We start from the raw sequence: 21763 nt of genomic DNA on the forward strand, positions 1-21763 counted from the left end.
TGAGCCACATGGTGCTCGGGCCTCTGAAGAAAGGGCTGGGAATGTGTTTGGACCACCACGAAGGGTACCTGGCCCCTCACTCTAGCCTCTGGAAGCCTGGCCAACATCTTCACAAAAAGTAATGCCCCAAGTCAGGTGTTTGCACTACATCAAGTGTGGGGCAGCGTGGGGGCCACCAAGGAATACGGTGGGCATGGGCAGCACGGGGCCACACTGGCCTGGGGCCAACTCCTCATGGGCCATCCTAGGACCCATTCTAATTTCTTAAAAGAGAAAATATTTTAAAAAATGTTTGCAGAAACAAGTTGGACCTGAGGCCGCGCAGAGCCTCCCCGACGGGTTCCCAGGAGTGGCGACAGCATGGAGTCCAGTCAGAAGTTCAGTTTGTCCACTCTTTATTAAAGCCAGGCCCTCCTGCTGACAGCTGCAGGACAGCTGCTGGGGCCCAGGAGGGACGGGGACAGCAGATCCTGGCCATACAGGGCTAGAGCTGAGATTCCCAGAGCCCCCCAAGCCCACCTTGCCCTTGGCCCTTTCTGAGGCTCCTGTCCCGCAGGGAGAGGAGAAACCCAGGGCCGAGGCCATTACTCAGCACCCCGATACCTCTCTGGGACCCCTGCTCTCCTCACCACCCCGCCCCGCAACCTCACCCAGCCAGGCTAACTGACCGCCACCACCCAGGCCCTCTTCCCACCCACCAACTACCGTGCCTCCTACCCGCCCCCAGCCCTGGCAGCCTGGCTGCTGCGCTCAGCCCCCAAGGCCATGTCTACACTAACGTGGAGGGAACTAGGTCTATTAGGGAATGCAGCTGCACCAAAAATCCGTTTCCTGGCCCCATTCACAGTGGCCCCAAAAGCGTGAGGGGAACGGGGCTTCACATGAACTACACCCCAGCTGCCTGCCCAGTAGCTTCCATGGGCCCAGTCCAGAGGGTAGGGCGCCCACCAGGCAGGGGCCTTGCATAGTTGGGTGCCTGGTTTGTCACTGAGCCACGGCTCAGGTCCACACCCCCCCGAGGTGGACAGCCACTGTGCAAGCTGCCAGGCCACGGGTGCCTCCACTAACCAATTTGTGAAATGGGACTCTAAACAGAAACACTACTTGTTCTAGTGTAATGACAGAAGCAGAGTTAAAGGGACCTGCGAGTGTTCTAGGGCCCTGATTATGGGATGTGGGGAAAGATCCTTCGACCAACCTCAGTCGCTCTAAGTGAGCGTTGGGCTCCGAGAACGGGGCGTCTGCCTGCTCCCGGAGAGGGGCAGCCCAGGGAAGTGAAAGCTGGGGCTCAGGGCTGCGAGGGCCTCGGGCGCCCGTAGATGTCTGAGTTTGCCACCTCTGGCTGAGGGAGACGAAAGTACCAAGGACTGAGAGGACAAGCAGAGAACAAAACCGAACCGGTGCGGCGGGTGCCGGGGTGACCTCGGTGCAAGTGTGGGTAGAAGAGAGAAGGCGGCTCGAGAATAAGGCTTCAAACTCCCTCAGGACCCTGTCAACACCCGCGACCCGTCTGCCTGGCCGTAAGTTTGGTATCTGGCTTTTTCTCCTCCTAGATTCTTCAGGCCATACAAGAGGTGGAAATAAATATCCGCAGACGACAAGTTTCAAGTTTTCCCACTGGAGCTCCGCCCTTTAGAAACCTACAAGGTCTCCCCTCGCCGCGCGCAGTTAAACCTTCGGGACAGACTCGGATGATCGGGAGGGCCCAAGTCTCCCACTGTGGAATGGGAAAAAGTGGTCAGCCAAACCCACCGGCCTCCCAGGCATCCCGCTGGCCCACCTGGGTGGCCGGGCCCCACCCTCCCGTGGCGTAAGGACTTTCCCCTCCCTCACCGCCACACCCGGTTGCAAACGCACAAGTCCCTTGCTCCCCAGACCACCCAAGTCGGAATCCGAGTGAAATAAATAGCATCGCCCGCCAACTACCGCCCTGCTTCACAGCCCGGGCCCACCCAGGGGATATCGCAGTCTCCGTGGGGGTGACGTCCCGGCCTCGCTGCCTCCGCGCTGCTCTTCTCCCCAGAGCTCCCCCACATCTCCGGCTGAGCTCACGGACCCGGCGGGCATGAGACCCGGGGCCGCAAGGCGAGGGCTGAGGGAAGGCACCGCACCCAGGACTGGGACCCTCAGCCTCCCGGGGCCCGAGGAGCGGGGGGCCGGCCGTCCAAGGGAGGGGCCGGTGGCCCTGCAGGCTGCGCTGCCATTGGCCCCGGGCCCCTCACAGGACGCCCTCCCGGTAGGCGCCCGAGGGCCCGGCGAACGCGGCCTGGTGCTCGGAGCCGAAACTTGTGCCGCCCGCGAACTCCAGCAGGGCGCTGCCGCGCTCACCCGGGCCGGCACTGGACGGCCCCTTGGCGGCCGCCTCGGGCTTGGGCGCGGGGGCTGGGGCCGAACCCGAGCCCGGCGCTGCGGTGGCTCCGCGGTGCGTCTTCATGTGGGTGAGCAAGTGCGAGCTCTGCGAGAAGCGGCGGCCGCAGTTGGCGCAGGCGTAGGGCCGCTCGCCCGTATGTGTGCGCTGGTGCGTGACCAGCACCGAGCGCTGCGAAAAGCGCTTGCCGCACTCAGGACACGGGAAGGGGCGTTCGCCCGTGTGGCCGCGCCGGTGCTTGGCCAGGTTGGAGCGCTGCGCGAAGCCGCGGCCGCAGTCGGCGCAGCGGAAGGGCTTCTCGCCCGTGTGCGTGCGCCGATGCCGCTTGAAGTCCGAGCTGTGGCCGAAGCCCTTGCCGCAGTCGGGGCAGCGGTGTGGCTTCTCCTCGGCGTGCGCCCACTGATGCCGCGTCAGCGCCGCGCTCTGCCCGAAGCGCCGGCCGCACTCTCCGCACGCGTAAGGCCGCTCCCCGGTGTGCGCGCGCCCGTGCGCCGTCAGGTGCGCGCGACGGCTGAACCCCGCACCGCACACGCCGCACACGAACGGCTTCTCGCCCGTGTGGCCGCGCACGTGCGCCGCCAAATGCGAGCCGCGGGCGAACCGTGCGCCGCACTCGGGGCACGGGAAGGGCCGCTCGCCGGTGTGTGTGCGCCGGTGGCGCGCCAGGTGCGAACCGTACACGAAGCTCTTGCCGCAGTCGGCGCAGCGGTGCGGCCGCTCGCCCGCGTGGTAGCGCTGGTGCTTGGCCAGCGCGGCCCGGCGCCCAAACGTCTTGCCGCAGTCCGAGCAGATCCACGGGCTCTCCTCCTCCGCCAGCGCGGCCGGCGCGGGCTCCGCCAGCAGACCCCCGATGGCGGGCCCGAACGCGCGCAGGCCGCCTCCACCGCCCCCGGCCCCGCCGCCGCCGAAAGGGTCGCACGCCAGCCCGGTGCCCTCCACCAGGGAGAGCGGGCCCCCCAGGGGCGCCGGGAGCGGGCGCCCGTCGACCGGCAGCCGCTCTCGAAAGTCGGGTAGGCCCAGGATCGGGAAGCTGTCCGGGTGCAGCCAGGACTTGGGGTGCACGGGGAAGTGGAAGCCCAGCGGGTGGGAGGAGGGGCCTTCGCCCTCCCCCAGGCCGTTGCCCAGCTCCAGGAAGCGGCGTTCCGGCGCGGGGTCCACCTTGCCGCTGGGGGTGGGCGCCGCCACCGCCGCCTCCTCTCCCTCTCTCTCCTCGGCCGCGGCCTCCGCCTCTCCGTCCACCTCGCCAACTTCAGGTCCCTCTGGCCCAGGGTCCGTGTCCTCTGGCCCCGCGGCGGCCGCCGTCTCGCCGGGCTCCCGCCGGGGGCCGTCACCACCCGCCTCCGCGCAGCCCCCGCCGCGTCGGTGGCGCTGGAAGTCGGCACGCAGGCGGAAGGCCTGGCCGCAATCGGGGCAGCAGTGCGGGCGGTCGGCCGTGTGCACCGCCTGGTGCCGTGCCAGCGCCGAGCTCTGGCTGAAGCTGCGGCCGCAGTGCGGACACGGGTAGGGTCGCTCGCCCGTGTGCGTGCGCTGGTGCGTGACCAGGTAGGAGCGGCGCCCGAAGCCCGCGCCGCAGAAGGCGCAGCGGTAGGGCCGCTCGCCAGTATGGATGCGTCGGTGCGTAACCAGGTGCGACTTGTAGACGAAGCGCTTGCCGCAGTCCGGGCACGGGAAGGGCTTCTCGCCGGTGTGCGTGCGCTGGTGGATGGCCAAGTGCGAGCGGTACACGAAGCCCTTGCCGCACTCCTCGCAGCCGAAGGGCTTGACGGCAGCATGGTAGCGCTGGTGCTTGGCCAGCCGCGAGCGGTGCGGGAAGACCTTGCCGCACACGTCGCACGTGGTCTCCGGCCTCCCGGCCGGCGGGGCCACTACGGCGGGGAACGCCCAGGGCGACAGCAGGTTCGCACCCGGCTCCCGGCCGGGCAGGAAAGGCTTCGCTTCAGAGCCGTCGGCCAGGACCCCCAGGCCGCCTGGGTCGGGCCCCCAACCCTCTGGAGTCTGCGCCGAATCCGAGTCGTCGGGCCCCCACGTCCCAGGCACGTCCCCCACGCCGTAGGCCGCCGACCAGAGCCCTGGGGGCTCGTTCTCCTCCTCGGCCACCTCCGCCAGGAAGTCCTCGTCGTCTTCCTCCTCGTGGTCCTCTATGTCGTCCGTCCAGAACCAGGCTCCTGAAGGCGACAAAGGCAGGCCAGAAGAGAGAGATAAGTGAACTTGACAGGAGCCTCTGGCAGGTTCCTGTCCCGAGAAATCAGGGCTTCCGAGACGCCACCAGCAGGACCTTCCTTCAGTCGGACGGGGCACCTCCTTTCACCAAGTGAGCGGTTGCCCATGTCCCACTGCAAGTCCTGAACAGCCGCAAGGCAGGAAAGCCGCCGCCCCCAGCTAGGAACCTGGGGACACGCAGCACATGAAACTGTCCCTCCCAGGAAAGCCAGGGCTCCCGTCCAACATCTCTTCCAGACCGCCAGTATCCTCCAGGGCTTGCCACCTGCTGAGGAACGGGGCAAGCTCTAGGAAGGGGTGCGACCGAAGGTTAAACCCAAGCAGGGATCCTGTGCTGAGAAAACCAGGTGGAGACGCTGGGGCAGTTTTCCCCAAAGCTCCTGGAGAACTCCGCCTCCCTGGCCTTCCTGGAAGACAGCGCAGCCGGCGGCCCTGTCCACAGAAGACCTGCCTTTGTCAGCTCTAAGCTTTTTGTTTTTGTTTTGAGACAAGAGTCTCACTCTGTCACCCAGGCTGGAGTGCAGTGGCTCGATCTTGGCTCACTGCAATCTCCACCTCGTAGGTTCAAGCAATTCTCCCACCTCAGCCTCCCAAGTAGCTGGGATTATGGGCTCAGTCCACCACGCCCGGCTTTTTTTTTTTAAAGCTCACTGCAACCTCCACCTCCCAGGTTCAAGCAATTCTTCTGCCTCAGACTCCCTAGTAGCTGGGATTACAGGCGCACGGCACCGCAGCTAGCTAATTTTTGTATTTTTAGTAGAGATGGGGTTTCACCATGTTGGCCAGGCTGGTCTCAAACTCCTGACCTCAGGTGATCTGCCCGCCTCGGCCTCCCAAAGTGCTGGGATTACAGGCGTGACCCACCGCGCCCGGCCTTTTTTTATTTTGTTTTGTTTTTTGAGACGGAATGGAGCTCGTTGCCCAGGCTGGAGTGCAATGGCCGAATCTCGGCCCATCGCAACCTCCACCTCCCGGGTTGAGCAATTTCTCCTGCCTCAGTCTCCCGAGTAACTGGGGTTACAGGCGTGCGCCCAGATGATTGATGATGATGATGATGATGATGATGATGATTTTAGTAGAGATGGGGTTTCTCAGTGTTGGTCAGGCTAGTCTCAAACTCCTGACCTCAGGTGATCTGCCCACCTTGGCCTCCCAAAGTGCTGGGATTACAGGGGTGAGCCACCGTGCCCGGCCTGTCAGCTCTAAGCTTTGCTCAGCTTCCCCCATTCTACCCCTCTCACACCAAGCTGCACCGCTGCCCTCTCCCTTCAGCCTTGCGAGGCACCTGTGCAGGCAGTGAACAACATGTAGATGGAGCTGGCTCGGTGGGGCTCCTGTTGATGGCTCAAACACCTAAGACACCGTGACGCACCCAGGAGGGAACTGGTGACTATGGAGCAGGCACTAAGTCACAGGGGACACAGGGATGACACCTGGCCTGCAGCCCCAGATGCTCTAAGGCACCTTCATGGACCCTGCCTGGTGTCTGCCCCACAGTCTCAGCATCTGGAAGGTTCCAGCTCCCACAGCTGGTGTGGAAATCTCCTCCTCACCCCACCTGGGTCCCCTGCCAAGGCACTGGCCCATTTCAGCCATCACCTAGCTGGATAAGCCTGGACCACTGAGTGCTGCCCTAGGGGGTAAGTCGGAGCCCAGGAGGTCCCAGTAGGCCTCGGGTGGCCCCTCATGTCGCACGCTGGCCCCTGCCAGGCTGCATGGCCTTGGCACTGCCTGGTCCCACATGCATTCCATATGGGGACCTAGAGCCGCAGGAAAACACAGACCCACACAGGCCCGGCTTCACTGTGAAAAAACAGGCATCATAGAAAAGGGTCAGAAAACGGGTTACTTCATCTTTCACATTTCATGATACTTTCTCGGTTTACTATCATAGTAAACGTAAGCTTGAAATAAAAAGGTTTCTTGTCACTAAGTTGAGTCTATCTCGAACTGCCACCCACAGCCACTCCGTGCACAGAGCAGCAAAGAAAAGCCCCGTCCCCATCAGTGGCCACCCTTCCCCGACTGGCAGCCACACTCCCCAGGTCTGGGAAGGCTGCTGCACCCCAGCCCTATGCCCCAACCCTACAGGATAGGGAGGCTGGCAGAGAGCTCGAAAGGATCTCACCCTGAGGCTCTGATGCAGGTCTTGGGTTTAGAGACCCCTCCAAACGGGGAAGGTTCAAGCCTAGGAACAACTATGATTTTGTAGCGGGGTGCATCGGTACCTCAGGAAACAGCCAAGACTCAGCGAGCATTTACTGGATAATAAGCCTCAAAGAACTGGACTCCCAGGCCAAGTGCGGCCTTGCCCAAAGAAGTCTCAGCTGCCCAGAGCTGGGAGGCTCCTCCCATCACCTCTCCCTTGATCCTGATCGCAGCAGGGAATCCTCTCACTTGGGGAGGTAGGCAGGGAGCCCCCATCCCAGTGGGCTCTGTAGAGAGGGCACCCCCCACCAGCTCTGGAGCTGGCATGGCCACTTGTCCAACAACTGGGACAAGGGTGGGCCACACTCCAGCATATGGCATGGTGACAGGCCACCACTGACACCGAGTGCAGGAGGGGAAGGACATCCAAGTCCCTGGGGAGTCTGAGCGGGCTGCACTCTAAGGGGAGCTCCCGGGAAGTAGCAGAGCCCCTGGGAAGGGTCCCAGACGGAGACCAGCCTGCCCCAGGCCAGGCTCTGTCGAAGTGGATGGGAACATCCTTGAGTGAGGATGTTCAGCCAACAGGGCTCCAGGGACAAGGCCCCGAGGGCGTTTGCTGGCTCTCAGATCCAAAGCCCTTTTCCAGATCTAAGTCAGGCCTCATCACAGCTCAACTCATCAGACCCAAGCCGGGGCGACGGGAGGCTGACTAGGAGGGGCTGGTGCATGTTTCTCAACAGCTGGAGGGCACTGGGGCAGGAACCATGCGACAGCAGCCCAGGGTACCCAACACACCTGCTTCCTCCAGAACCCAGGGGACAGCGGAGGAGAGGAGACCCTGGGACTGACGGTCCCTCTCCCCTGCACCTCACGTTTAGGCCTAAGGACTCTGACCTAGCAACATGCAGCTAGGCTTCCGGAGGAGGGACCACAAGGGCTCAGTGATAAAAAGGAGAGGCCGATCAGAGGCTCAAAGTCAGCTGTCTAGGGAGGGAGAAGCTTCCAGAGTATGGCGACAAGAACCTTCACGGCCCATGTCCTGAACTGGGAACACTAAGACCCCCCCATGGAGAGGGAGACCACCCCAGCAGGCTGGGTGCAAGGGAATGAATGAAAGGCCTCAGGGCTAGGGCTGGGGCTGTCACAGGAACGATCCCCCCACCTCCCTCCACAGGCGTCAGCACCAGGCACAGCTGCTCCCTAGCATGAGTGGCGTCTTTAGAGGCTTCCCCTTTGAACCTTAATGCTGGGATGTTCCTCAAGGGCTCACTACTCCCCTGTGCCCATAGCAACCCTCCTGCAGGCTGAAGCCCCACATCTGCTCAGTTCCACCAGGACGGCAGGGGCCAGGCCGGGATGCTACACCTTCTCTCCCTTGGCTTCACCTCAAAAGGCAGCTGGGGGCCCGGGCTCTGTCTGGGTGTGAATTCCACTCCTATGACGCACTGGCCATAGGACTGTGGACAAGGCCTTAAATCTGAGTTTTCCATTTCTGTAAAATGGGTTGATAACAGCACCTGCAATCCACTTGGTGGGACTGTTGCCAGGATGAAATGCACATCCGTAAACACCTGCGATGCGGCTGCAGGAGCACCTCCACTGCTCCCTGGGTCAGGTGGCGCTGCTGCCACCACAGGTCCCTGCAGATGCCAAGGCCCCCTGCTGTCCATCCCATGCTTTCTGTTGGTCATCGCTCAAGTTGTCCCCCAAATGTCAGGCGATGCTCCTTTCCTGCCATCAGGCCCTGGTGGCCACAGATCCCCACCAAGGCCTTTCCTCTTGAGGCTGGGCCACAGTCCCTAATCCTACATAGGCCCCTGGCCAGCCCTGTGCCCCGGGGGCAGGCTGCCTCCTGGACTGGACAGGAGGGTCGGGGCACCCTCCAGCCCACACTAGTGCCCTCCTGCTCACCAGTGGCTGGTGCAGTGCCAAGACCCTCAGGCCCTGGATGCACAAAGGTCCCTACACCTGGGAGGGTGCTCATTGGCATCACCAAAGCCGGGCATTTACCCAGAATCCCACCAACACAACTGCAGGCTCTCCAGCTTCTGTCCCCAGGCCCTGGTTTAACTGTGTGGGAGGCAGTGGTAATCCCAGGGGCCAACCAATGTCCCCAGCAGCACAGCCCCCAGAACAGTCTGGTAAGTGCCCTGCCCTGGGCACAGGGTGGGGGTCCTATGTAGGACACTAATCACAGCGGCTGTGGGAAAGACAGTGGCCCCACAGCCACATGCCTGACCCAGAAGACACGGTCCCAACCTGCCATGGGACCCCACACACACCTCACATCACTGAGGGATGCTGCTCAGTGTAGCCCACACACACCACCCATGGCACCAGGCCGCCACCATCTACAACTCCCACTCCTGGGCAACCTCTGCCCATCTCAGAGTCTGGAACCTGCTCTCCAGGCCCAACCTGACCTGGGCCCCACGGCGAGTCCACGGAGTGGGCTGACTGAACAGCGCCACTTCTCTCCCTCTGACAACCCATCCGCTGGGGCCTGGCCTGGAGTGCAGGCTGTGGAAGTCAGTTCCGAGTGAAGCCAACACCTGCTCCCTCCCCTCACCCGGCCAGTGCAACTTTCTCCATCCAGACACAAACTCCAGATGGCCTTAGGGAGATCTTCTCTCACGGGGGACAGTCGCAAAGGGAGGAGGTGGACCAGGGTGACACGCCCAAGTTCATAGGCATTAGCAGCGCTCCCTTCTGCAAACTGTCAGGGAGATGAGGATGGCACTGGCCCCACACGTTGGTGTTTGGGGGAGGCGGGGCTCTCGGGCACAGCTTCTGCACTGGCATCTGAACCAGCTGCATGGCCTTGGCCAGGCTGCCAGGTCTGTAAGGAGGGGCCTCTCTGAGGACAGGCACTGGGCCTGCCCCTCACTGGGGCAGGTAACCTCAGAAGGGCCAGTCTGCAGTGGCTGAGGGGGTCCAGCTCGGAGGGTGGAAAGGCAGTCCCGCAAGTACAGGGCTGGCCCGCCAGGCCAACGTCACTGGCAGCCACGTGAGGCCTGTAGGCACCCACAGCCACAATTTTCTCCAGGCACATTCTTGGTCTAGTGCAGACCAGAGCCGGCAGAAAACAGGGTTCAACCAGGGCGGGGATCTAAGCCAGGTAAGGAGAAAGGCAGGGCAGGGGAGGGTCTGGAGCATGGCTGAAGGGCAGGTGGGGGCTTCAGCAGCCCTCAGCAGGGGTGGGTCCTGAGGAGGGCAGTGCCAGAGCCCAGATGTCATGTGTGGCCCAACTCATCAAGGAGCCCAAGAGAGGGACATACTTGGCTCTTGCAAGACTCCAGTCTAGAAACAAACTCTGTCAGCCTGGGCACAGGCAGCCTCTGTCCTGCCCCAGTGATCTCAACCAGCTCAGCCAACCAGAAATGAATGCAGGGGAGGCAGGGAGCACTGGGGGAGGCGGGGAGCATCAGGGGAGGGTAGCCACTCAGTACACAGGCTATGGATCACATTTCAGAGACTGACTTTACACACTCACTCAGGGCCGGGGGCATCCCAGGCCTGCCAGCCCCAACACGACGACCATCCGCAGGGGATGCAGGAGGCACTGGCCCAGCCAGCCCCTCAGGTAGCTCTCAAACCCCAGCCAGGCGCACAGGCCACAAGGGTACTGTTGCCCGGGCTGAAAGGGAACCACTCAGGCTCAAGCCTGCACAAGGCTCTACCCCTAACCCTCCAGGAGGCACAGAGAACAGGTGCACAAGTAGACCACATGCTGAGGGACGGGCCCCGCAGGTCTGTGTCCCCTTCTCTTCCTAAGAGCGTCACCCACATCCCAGACTCATCCTGGGGGCAGCAGTGATCTTTCTTGCCAACCAGAGCCCTCCTGACTGAAACCTGGGGAATATTCCAAGAGGGTCCCCGAGTGTCTGGAGAATGGCGGCAGGAAGGGCCTCCTACAATGACACAGAGGAGGGACTGGCAGGCCTCAATGATAGTTCAGCTCTGTGTCCCCACCCAAACCTTATCTCCAATTGTAATCCGCACGTGTCGTGTCAAGGGAGGGACCTGGTGGGAGGTGATCAGATCATGGGGGCCGTTTCCCCCATGCTGTTCTCATGATAGTGAGGGAGTTCTCACGAGATCTGATTTTTTTTTTTTTTTTTTTTGAGAAGGCGTCTCACTCTGTCGCCCAGGCTGCAATGCAGTGGCGCGATCTTGGCCCACTGCAACCTCCACCTCCCGGGTTCAAGTGATTCTTCTGCCTCAGCCTCCCAAGTAGCTGGGACTACAGGCGTGCATCACCACACCCAGCTAATTTTTGTATTTTTAGTAGAGATGGGGTTTCACCATATTGCCTAGACTGGTCTTGAACTCCTGACCTCGTGATCTGCCCACCTTGGCCTCCCAAAGTGCTGGGATTACAGGCATGAGACACCGCACCTAGCCTTTTTTTTTTTTCTTTTTTAATTTTTGAGACAGAGGCTCACTTTGTCACCCAGGCCGGAGTGCAGTGGTACAACCTCAGCTCACTACCTCTGCCTCCCGGGTTCACGCCATTCTCCTGCCACAGCCTCCCGAGTAGCTGGGACTACAGACACACGCCACCACACCCAGCTAATTTTTGTATTTTTAGTAGTGACGGGGTTTTGCCATGTTGGTCAGGCTGGTCTCAAACTCCTGACCTCGAGTGATCTGTCCACCTCAGCCTCCCAAAGTGCTGGGATTATAGGCGTGAGCCACCGCACCCAGCTTGTATTTTCATTTGAAAACACATCTATGAGGTGCTCCAAATCTACCCATTGCCCCTCCTAACTGGCATCACCTAGCCCCAAACCAGACATCTGTGGGGCAGGGGCCTCTGCAGAGCTCTCTGACGCTAGGAGCCCCTCAGACACCACTAAGGACCTCCACGCAACTGACAATGTGGCGTCCCCCAATGGGAACCTGAGTTGAGTTCAATTTCTTCAGATGAATAAAGCGGGCCTTAGAGTCGAAGGAGCAGAGCCAGAGCTGGGCCTCAGGCTTCCAGGGAAATTCACCACCCTGAACGCCTTCTGCACCCATCACTCCAAAGCCTCCTCTCCAGAATGCCCCAACCTGCCCATCCCGGTCAGAGTCCTGCCCACGGTGCTCCAGGGAGAGCAAGGGAGACTGGGGGGAGCCTTTTCCCAGACATGGCCAAGTGGGCAGAGAAGCAGGAGGACCGGCTAGCGCTGTGCCATCAGAAAGGCCTCCGCGATGGCGTGCTGGGCTCCTGGGTCTGCCCTGGCTCAGCCGACCACCTGACAGCTGGCCCCTCACATGCAAAGAAATTCACAGGCTCCAACACAGGGCAGGGTATCATTTTTAAAGGTTCCTAGGAGGAGCCTCTAGGTTCTCTAAGGACCTTACAGCCCTCGGACCTTTCTGGAACTTGAACCACCAGGAGCCAGGTGGCAAAGGCAGAGGCGCAGTCAGAGGCACCAGGTACCAGGTCTGCAGAGAGCGCAGTGAAGGCCAAAGTTTGACAACACCTCCGAGAAGCTATCAGCACAAACCACGAAATTCCATCCACGCTCACCTGTGTAGACGCCAGTGACGATGTCTCCTTCCTCAGGTCGGGGGCTATCTGGGACCCAAGGTTCTTCCCCTTGTTCCAGCCGGAAGATCAGATCGGGCTTGGGAATTGGGTATCCTGCCAGGAGAACAGACGGCGGCTGCAGGCGGCTCCCGTGGGCCCTCCGCTGCCCTGCAGCCCGTGCTGCGCCACTGCTCAGTGCCCCTCCACCTCCATCTTCCCAGCACCAGCCCTCCCACACCTCTGCTCTGGAGGGTCCAGGTGGCCCCTTCCCTCTGAACCTTTCCCTGTCCTCCCCTGCTCTCCTCCCACCAAGCCCCCCCAACACCTTCACCTGCAAGATGCCCACAACCCTCCTCCTCCCTCTCCTTCCGCCTCACCCCCGGAGGCTTCAGGGGCCATGCAGCAGACACCAGAGCCAGACTGCCTCCACAGATGTGTCACCTGGCTCAGGGTGCTGCCTGGCCAGTGACATCCCCCACCCCACCCAGGGGCCATGGGGTCCTAGGGCTTCCCTGGGAGGTGGGCTGGGCCCAGCATCCACCTTTGGAAAGACCCTGGGATTTGAAAAGCGCCCCGTCAGACAGCTAAGACCCTGGCAGCCATCACACCAGGCTGCCTCTTGGGGACAAAAGGTCCCGTCCTTACCCAAGGACACGAGAATCCCATAGTTCTCCTGCATGACTTCCTGGTAGAGGCCCCGCTGGTCTGCTTCCAGCCTTTCCCACTCCTCCAGGGAGAAGTACACAGCCACATCTTCAAACGTCACCAGCCCCTGGGGAAACAGAGCCTCAGGTGAGAGGCTGAAGGAACCCTTTACAAAGAGCCACGAAAGATTGAGGCCACTGAGGCTCTCCAGCATGGGTGTCAGGGGACACAGATGCCCAGATGGCACTGAGGACTTTCAGGCCTTGCCACAGCCCTGGAAAGCAAGGACCAGATCCCAGCCAGAGAATGGGGACTCAAGCTCAAAGACGGTGAACGACCCAGCTCGCAGGGCAGAGCTGTGGCTCAAGCAGAGGCCAGGAGACAAGGAGCCCCGCCCCCAGTCCCCCTCTTCATTGCAGTCTGGCTCAAGCCAGTGCAATGGCCATGTCAGCCATGGAGGGCCCACACCCGAGTGGACAAGCAGCAGCAACTAAACCGAGCATGGGCACTGGTGCCTGACCTGACTGGGCAGCAGGAACCCAGACCCTGGACATGTGACAGGCACTCCAGGTGAGGGGAGCGGCCAGCCTTGGGGGAGAGCCAGACCTCTGAAGTCGCTGTGCACAGTGCCGTTGAGTGGGTGGCAGCCAAAGCAATCAGGACAACCCAACGCCCAGGAAAGCAGGACCACACCCCCGGGCTTGGGGCTGGACACCCAGCCGCTTCCTGTGGCCCCTCCCAGCTCAGGGCCTGGGCCTGGTCCGGGGACTCCAGTGCCATGGCCGCTGCCAACAGACGCCTCCAAACAGCAGGTGCCGAGGCCCCGGGGGAAACCCTGCCCGGGTTACCCAAGCCCCAGACGGAGAGGGCGGCTCACCTGACACCCAGCCGTCAGCAAATCATCCTCGTCCTCATCCTCCTCCTCCTCTTCCTCCTCCTCCAGGTCCTCATCCCTAGGAGTGGCTGGAGCCCGGGAGGCCTGCAGGCCTGTGGGGAGAGATCTCTTAGGGCCAGCTGCCCTGAGCCCCCAGCCTGCAGGGCCAGGAGCCCTGGCAACACCCTCATTGCAAAGCTGGGTTTCAGCTCCACCCTGTCGGCCCAAGAGCCCTCCTGGCTTGACCAGGTCCCTGGCCTGGCCCACCTCAGCCCCCTTCATCTCCTCCCCAAGGCTGGCTGCTTTTCTTACCCTTTTCCTGAAGAACTGGGGACTTGGCATCACCACCACGGCTAAGTCGCTCCTGGGTCCCCAACGCCGGACACTGCTCCTCTGCCAGCACCTCCTTCACATCCTCCTCCTCCACGTCCGCCTCCACCTCCACCTCGGCCACCTCCTCCACCTGCGCATCCTCCACTACCTCTGCCACACCCTCCTCCTCCTCCTCCACCACCATCTCCTCCTCCTCTTCTTCCACCTCCTGCACCTCTTCCCCCTTTTCCTCCTCCTCCTCCTCTTCTTCCTGGTCAGGGTCGCACTCTGACCCGTCCTCTGCCCGCTCCAGCTGGGCAGCTGGGGAGTCGGGAGTCGTGTGGAGCGCCGCCATCCTCCCTGGGAGCGAGCCTCCACGTGGCCTGAAATGCAGATGGACGCCAGTGACGGGCTGCTCTCAGCACACCACACGGTCCCCTCACAGGGTCTCCCGCAGCCTGGCGGGGGCGCGGGGAGCAGGATTTACTCCTCCTGTTATGTAGTTGAAGGCAATGGAGATGAGGGAGGACCAGGCCTTCCCACGATCTTACCCTGCACCACCAAGACATTCTGTACCCAGAAAGGCTGCCCCAAGAGCCCCTCCGCGTGACCCCTGGGATGCCAGTCTCAGCTTCTTTTCACCAAGAACTACGTGCCTGGTGTGAGCTGCTGCTCTTTCCTGGAGTAAATCAGTCATTTATCCCAGTCTTTATCCACAAGGAAGCATCACACAGCCCGAGGGTGGCCCATGTTTAGCCAGAAGTAAGAGCCCACCTGATACACAGGAGAAAGAGACGCTTACCTGGTCCTCAACACACATGAACCAGGCCAGCAGGGAACACCAAGAGGTCTCAGCACAGACAGGATGCAGGCACTTGCAAGGCACGACAGGGCTGGGAGGAGAGACAGGTGCCAGGAAGCCGGCAGGTCAGGCTCCTTCCTGCAGGACATGGGAGAGTGGGGGCTGTGAGCCAGCATCACCCTCATGTGCCCTCAGCCCTCGCTCTGTGAAAAGCACAGTGCATGGTGGACACACGGCTCATCGCCAGACCACCAGGAGGACAGGAAATGCCTGTGACATTTCAAGTTTGGGGATCAGAGACTCTTAAGGGCTGACTTACCAAAGCCCCAGAGGCTACAGGGTCCTACTCTCTCACTGACATCAGTAACAACTCAGCCCAGAAGCTCAGGGGAGAGGCAGCCACACTGACACAGGGTCCAGGGTCCAGGGTCCAGGGCCATGGACACAGCAGGATGGGAGCTGCTGGCCCTGGGACCCCTCGCCCCTCCCCACTGCGTGTCCTTCACTAGCCCCTGTGGGGTCCCAAGGGCACGGCAGAGTCACAGCGTTGATGAGTCCATTTCTGTGGCTCCTTTCTGGTTATAAACCTGAGACCGGGCCCATTACCCAGGACACACACCATCAGTGTCTCTGGCCTGAACAGGGCCATTTCCAAAGCAAGCCAAGCCCAGAATCCAGGGGGAGAGGCCATGAGCCCCAGAAGCATCCTGGAATGTCAGGCCACTTGGCCACACAGAGCACTGGGCCCACCCTAGCTCATCCAGCTCGAGCAGTGGACAGTGTCTGCCACAGAACTCCTAAAACAAGACTGAGTGGCCTTCACAAGAACAGTCCAGACCACCACGCCTGGTGTTCTTACGGACACAGGAGAAAGCTGCTCCGTGATTAGCTCTCCCTCCTTAACCCATCACTTCTCTATCAATTAGGCAGCTGTGTTAGGCCATTTCTGCATTGCTGTGAAGGAATACCTGAGGCTGAGTAAGTGGCAAAGAAAAAAGGTTTCATTCACTCACAGTTCAACAGGCTGCACCACCATGGCGCCGGCATCTGTTTCTGGGGAGGGCCTCAGGAAGCTTCCACTCATGGAGGGAGGCAAAGGGGCAGCAAGAGAGAGGGAGGAAGCCCCACTCTTTTAAAACAACCAGATCTCTTGTGAACTGAGAACTCCCTTATCACCAAGGGGACGGGGCTAGACCATTCATGAGGGATCCGCCTCCATGGGCCAATCCCCTCCCACCAGGCCCGCCTCCAGCACTGGAAATCATGCTTCAGCGTGAGACTGGAAGGGGACTGATGGAGCCTGGATGTTTGTCCCCACCCAGATCTCACGCTGAACCGTAATCCCCAATGCTGGAGGCGGGGCCTGGTGGGAGGTGACTGGATCATGGGGGTGGGTCCCTCCTGAATCTTGGTCCATCCCCTTGGAGACAGTGAGTAATGAGTTCACAGGACATCTGGTCGTCTTTAAAAGTGTGTGGCGCCTCCCCACTCACTGTCTCTTGCTTGTTCCTGTTTTCGCCATGTGACATACCTACTCCCCCTCACTGTCCACCATGATTAAAGGCTTCCTGAGGCCCCCTAGAAGCCAGGCAGATGCCAGCACCATGCTTCCTGTACAGCCTGCAGAACCATGCACCAGTCTCACCTCTTCTTTATAAATGACCCAGTCTCAGGTATTTCTTTACAGCAATGCGAGAACAGCCTGACACCTGGACAAACACCCAAACCATAGCAGCCGCGCGTACTCATTTCCTGAACTGCTTTGAGCAGTTGCTTTAAAATCCACACTTTAATAGCCAGGAAGCTCTGAGCATTCACACAGGCCCACCCAAGTCAAAGGCTGGGACACACAGGCATCCAGAAGCCACCTCTGTCCCGAAGGTCACACGTGCCCCCTGACTGGCTCCAGCCCCCTTTCTAGTTTCAGAATCACTGACCCCCAAAGACTCAAGTCACAGAACTATGCCTGGGAGCGCCACCCCAACCTCCAGCCTCTCCCAGAAGCCAACCTTCTCAGTGTCCACAGCTCTTTGGCATGTGAAGATGCCCAAAGTGTCGAAATCCATGTGCTGCGTGTTATGCTAGCCACCTCCAGGAGGACGCAGCCCTGCCCAGCACTCAGGGCGCTGGGTACACTCAGCAACGGTTTCCCAACCGCCACCTACTTGAGGCCCAGAGGAGGGCTTTTCTCTTTCAAGCCTCAGGCCGCAGATTCAGGCTGGGCCTAGGTGCCATGCCAAGCTCAGTAGAGCTCTCTCCTGCCTGGCCACCACCTGAAGCAGCAACTTTAAACTCCCAGAGCCAGGCCGCCATATATGAGGACACAACAGAAGAACACTTCACAGCTTTGGAATAAAGTGGCTGCATGTTCGTCTCATCTCAGGCCGTGTGTGTGTTATTCCCCATCCCCAGAACTCTCTTCCCCTTTTCCTGGGTGGTCTTCTGAGGCAGCCCCCTGGGTCCCAGTGGGTGACACAGTTCCCTGTAATTCTTCCCTCGCAGCACTCACCACATCTTAAAAATACACTTATGAGACTGTCTTACCATCTCTCTCCCTGAGTACAGCCAGCTCCTGGGCGGCAGAAGCTCCCTTTGCTCATGTCTGAATACCCCTCACACCAGCACTTAAGAAGCATTCAAATACTTACTAAAAGAATGTCTAAAGTCGCCAGCCAATGTGATGGACACGGGATTTTTCAAACTCAGCATTTTGGCCCTACTGTCCTGTTCCAGAACAGGCTGACCACTGCTGGGGATAGGGGGTTGGGGGGACCCTTGGAATTGGAACTCACCCCAGAAGCAGTGGAGAGTCTCTGCCTCCAAAGAGGACACTGAGTTCTTTCTCCCAAGAAGTCCACCCACGGATGACCAGAGAAGGTGGAGGACCAGCTCCTACAGAGGTCAGAAGCACAGCCAGACATCGTCCCCAACCCAAGATTCAGAACATAATGGTTTGAAAAACGGACCTCAGCGGTCCGGGCAGAGTTTAGATTCCAGCAACTCGCCCTGGGTTATCTCTGCCTCCCCCAGGCCTGCACTCTTGCCCTCTTCTTGCCAGCCTGCCAGTCCACTGTAAACACTGCTCACTTCTCCCTCGGCATCCAACTCTGGGTCAGAGGCCACAGGGGGCCTCATCAGCATCAATCCCAAACCAGAGGCCACAGGGAGCTTCACCAACGTCATCCCAAACCCTCATTTCTCAAACTCCCCACCTCAGGTGATCCACCCGCCTCGGCCTCACAAAGTGCTGGGATTACAGGCGTGAGCCACCTCACCCGGCCCCAAACCCTCATTTCTACTAGGGCCCTGCACTCTAGGATACGGTGCTGCAGCCAACATTTAGAATGGGAGGTGACAAGGTATCTCCCAAGAGGAGAAGGGAGCGAGACAAGGGCAGGAAGAAGAGGCAAAGCTTGAAAGTTGATAGAAACTCTTCACAAAAGCTCCAAAGCCAGGGAAACCCAACTCAGAGAGTGGGAGATGTGGGGGTGTGCTTGTGTCTAGCCCCATTCATTCCCTCTGGGTGGCCCCCGCTGCCCTCAGAGCCCTTCGGGTCTTCATGCCCTCCTGAAGGACTTCCTTCCCCGACCACCACAGTCCTCACTGTCTGTCCTCGGATTCTGGATCCCCCTACTTTCCTGGGTTTGCTCCTGGTGCAGGTTATTTCCACGGAGGCCATCTCAGGTTCCCCAGGGTAGCCCCCTCACCACCCCACCCGGCTCCCCAGACCTGCCCACACTTGTTGAACCAAACCAAGCACCGAGGTCTCCCCACACAAGCAGAGCTGGGGGCCTGATCCTCCTGGTACCTGCACTTCCTCTTGCCCATCGGGTCCTCGACCAAAGCCCAGCCCCTTTCCTACCTCTGCTGCCACGCGGGACAGCCCAGACCCCATCCAATCCCAGGGATGGGTGTCCCTACCCACCTGCCGGCAGCAGAAGACAGCCGAGCAGCCCAGCGGGGCTCCTTCTGCAGATGAGGGAAAGCCCGGATAAGGCCCCCAAGGTCACAAAGCGGGCTCCTGGGGCGACAGGCCGAGCGCCTCCCGCCCCCCAGGGGGCGTCCGGAGCCGCCTCCTCCTGCAGAGACCTAGACGATGACAGCCCCTCCTGGATGGGTGTGTCCTGGGGGCGGCCGCGGCCCAGCCCCTGCCGCTGCGGCCGAGAAGGCGTGGGCGGGCACCCCGAGGTGTCACGCGTGGCCTCCCGGGCCTGCCCCCTCCGCCTCCTGCCCGGACCGGCCCCGGGGGTCGGCAACGCGCAGGCCCGGACGGGGGTCCGGGAGGCGGGGGCGCTGCCGCGGAAGGCCCTACCCGCGTTCCGCTCCGACCCTGCAAGCCCTGGCCCCGCCGCCTCCCCAGGGCCTCCCCGCGCCGGGCGTCGAGGGCCAGCCCGGCCCCGCCGCCGCCGCCGCCCCCGAGCGCAAGCCCGGCCCGCCCGCACCTGCCGCCCGCGCCGCCGCCCACCGGCCCCGCGAGACCCACTCACCGCGCGGGCCGGGCTGGCCGAGCCACGGGCCGGACACCGGGGCCGGGGCCTGCGGGCCGGCGGCGGGCCCCGCGCTACACAAAGTGACGGCCCGGGAGCTGCGCGACGGCGGCGCGTGGGCACCGGAAGTGCCGCCGGCCGGCCCCGCCCCGCCCGCGCCCGCGGGGGGAGGAACTTCCGGTCACGCGGGGGCAGCGGCGCGGAGCGGGGAAGCGCGGGTTGCGGGGGTTTGCCCAGCTGGGCCTCGGGCCGGGGCGAGGACGGGGCGTGCGGGGAGGGGACGGGAGCGCCCTCGACACTCGTGGGGCGCCCACAACCTCGCCCCGCTCCTGGACACCCCGGCCAGGTCTCGGAGGTGACCCCGAGGTCCCGCCGCTGCGACCACCGGCTTCCCCGAACCCCAGCCCGGCCTCGTTCATCGGGGCGCCCGCTGAGAACCAGGCCCCGCGCTGGGCCCCCTCCGCCAGTCCACGGGGCCTGCCCAGGACCCCAGGACGGTGGAGGGAGGAGGCGACCCCTGTGGTGGGGAGGGGGCCAGGTGTCCACGCCTCCACCAGATCCCCGGGCCCGCGCGGGGTGAACGTCTTGTGGGTGGGGAGGGAGGAGGGACGGGCGGGGTGAACGTCTTATGGGTGGACTGTGGCGGTTGAGTGCAGGAGGAGACTGGGGTTGTGGAGCCCGCACTTGGAGGGACATGGGGTCACGGGCAGGGAAGCGATGTCCAGGCAGAGGGAATGGCCAGTGTGGGGGCAGAAGTGACAGGCGACCCCAGGAACCCAGGGAGGGGTCGGTGCGCTCAGCGGCCACCCCCCAGACCCCCACCCACAAGCGCGTCTGCACCTGCTCCCAAGAGGTGCAGCTGGGGTGTCAGGATGAGCTCTGGCATTGGTGGAGTCCAGGGTCTGTCTTCCGCCTGGAATGCTGTGGCCTAGGCCCCTTCCCCAGCTCCCAGCCCGCCTGCACCATTGTTCTTGGTGCTCTTCTGTGGGGACCCCAGGCCTGACTGGGCAAGAGATAGAGGAGGACTCGGCCAGGCGCGGTGTCTGTAATCCTAGCACTTTGGGAGGTCTTGGCAGGCGGATCACGAGGTCAGGAGTTCGAGACTAGCTTGGCTAACATGGTGTGTGAAACCCCATCTCTACTAAAAATACAAAAATTAGCCGGCCGTGGTAGTGCACCCCTGTAGTCCCAGCTGCTTGGGAGGCTGAGGCAGGAGAATCGTTTGAAGCCGGGAGGCAGAGGGTGCAGTGAGCTGAGATCACACCACTGCACTCCAGCCTGGGCGACAAGGTGAAACTCTGTCTCAAAATAATAATGATAATAAGATCGAGGAGGACTCAAACCTTAGTCCCACAGAGGCGTGCAGCCCCAACCCCTTGAATCAGACCCTCACAGTGATGTCGCTTGGCTCTTGCTGTTTTAAAATGTCTTAAAGTTAATATAATAACATTTTAAAATAAGGAGTCCCATTCTTGTTTAAAAGAGAAAATTGAAAAATCAGGTTCTAATGCGGGGTCTCACACCTATAAATTAAGCACTGTGGGAGGCCGAGGCGGGTCACACCTGTAATCCCAGCACTTTGGGAAAACAAGGTGGGAGGATCGCTTGAGCCCAGGAGGTCGAGGCTGCAGTGAGCTATGATTGCACCACTCCACTCCAGCCTGGGCAACAGATTGAAACCCCGTCTCTAATAATAAATAAAATTTGAAAAATCAGAAGTTCTGGCAACACAAGGCCCCTGGTTTGCAGGGCACCAGCCAGCAGGGCCTGAGAAGTAACCAGCTTCTGTGGGTGGGACTGAGCGTGGCCATGGTCCTCGGTGCCCACCACTCCCTGTCCCTTTCCTCCAGGCCCACATCTGAATGACACTGCCTGACTCTCCTGTGGGTATCTTTTAGAACCCCTGATCCCTAGATTAGACCCTTCCCCACCCTACCTGATCCGTCAGGTTCAGTAGGAAGGTGCAATTGCCCCCAGGCAGTTCCCAGGAAGGGCTCTGACTGTAGGACAATTAACAATTGACCAAAAGCAGTGTCGCCAGGTGATGTGGTTTGGCTGTGTCCCCACTGAAATCTCGTCTTGAATTGTAGTTCTCATGATCCCCACATGTTGTGGAAGGGACCCGGTGGGAGGTAATTAAATCATGGGGGCAGTTCGCCTCATGCTGTTCTCATGTTAGTGAGTTCTCATGAGATCTGATGGTTTTGTAAGGGGCTTTTCCCCTTTGCTCCACACGTCTCCTTCCTGCCATCATGTGAAGAAGGAAGTGTTTGCTTCCCCTTCCACCATGATTGTAAGTTTCCTGAGGCCTCCCCAGTCATGCGGAACTGTGAGTCAGTTTTTGGTGGTGGCAGTGGTTGGTGGTGGTTGGTGGTGGTGGTGGTGGTGG

At 61.1% G+C, this 21763-nt stretch overlaps 1 protein-coding gene across 4 annotated transcripts; it reads right to left on the reverse strand.

Annotated features, from left to right (window-relative positions):
• Positions 1–378: 378 nt before the first annotated feature.
• Positions 379–19509, reverse strand: ZNF316 (zinc finger protein 316). 4 transcript variants are annotated; one of them, XM_055346489.2, is made up of 9 exons: positions 19375–19509; positions 18813–18976; positions 17680–17779; positions 14888–15025; positions 14086–14468; positions 13777–13886; positions 12900–13026; positions 12255–12368; positions 379–4533 (listed from the first exon to the last, which is right to left on the reverse strand). In XM_055346489.2, the coding sequence occupies exons 5-9, from the start codon at positions 14438–14440 to the stop codon at positions 2219–2221; spliced, it is 3021 nt and encodes a 1006-aa protein (XP_055202464.1). In that variant the 5' UTR covers positions 14441–14468; positions 14888–15025; positions 17680–17779; positions 18813–18976; positions 19375–19509; the 3' UTR covers positions 379–2218. The 4 variants fall into 4 exon arrangements, with proteins under 4 accessions (XP_055202464.1, XP_055202465.1, XP_018886182.2 ...); XM_055346490.2 differs by lacking the exon at positions 17680–17779; XM_019030637.3 differs by lacking the exon at positions 19375–19509 and having other exon boundaries at positions 18813–19325.
• Positions 19510–21763: the final 2254 nt, after the last annotated feature.

This window comes from Gorilla gorilla, chromosome 6 (assembly GCF_029281585.2).
Source record: "Gorilla gorilla gorilla isolate KB3781 chromosome 6, NHGRI_mGorGor1-v2.1_pri, whole genome shotgun sequence".
NCBI classification, from domain to species: domain Eukaryota; kingdom Metazoa; phylum Chordata; class Mammalia; order Primates; family Hominidae; genus Gorilla; species Gorilla gorilla.

What these genes read in the sequence shown, in the direction of transcription:
- ZNF316 (XM_055346491.2), bottom strand. Translation starts at nt 14,440, where the DNA reads ATGGCGGCGCTCCACACGACTCCCGACTCCCCAGCTGCCCAGCTGGAG. An exon ending in TGCTGACGGCTGGGTGTCAG is followed by an intron (nt 13,027 to 13,776) that starts GTGAGCCGCCCT and finishes CTGTTTCCCCAG; the next exon opens with GGGCTGGTGACGTTTGAAGA. An exon ending in CGTCACTGGCGTCTACACAG is followed by an intron (nt 4,534 to 12,254) that starts GTGAGCGTGGAT and finishes TGTCGCCTTCAG; the next exon opens with GAGCCTGGTTCTGGACGGAC.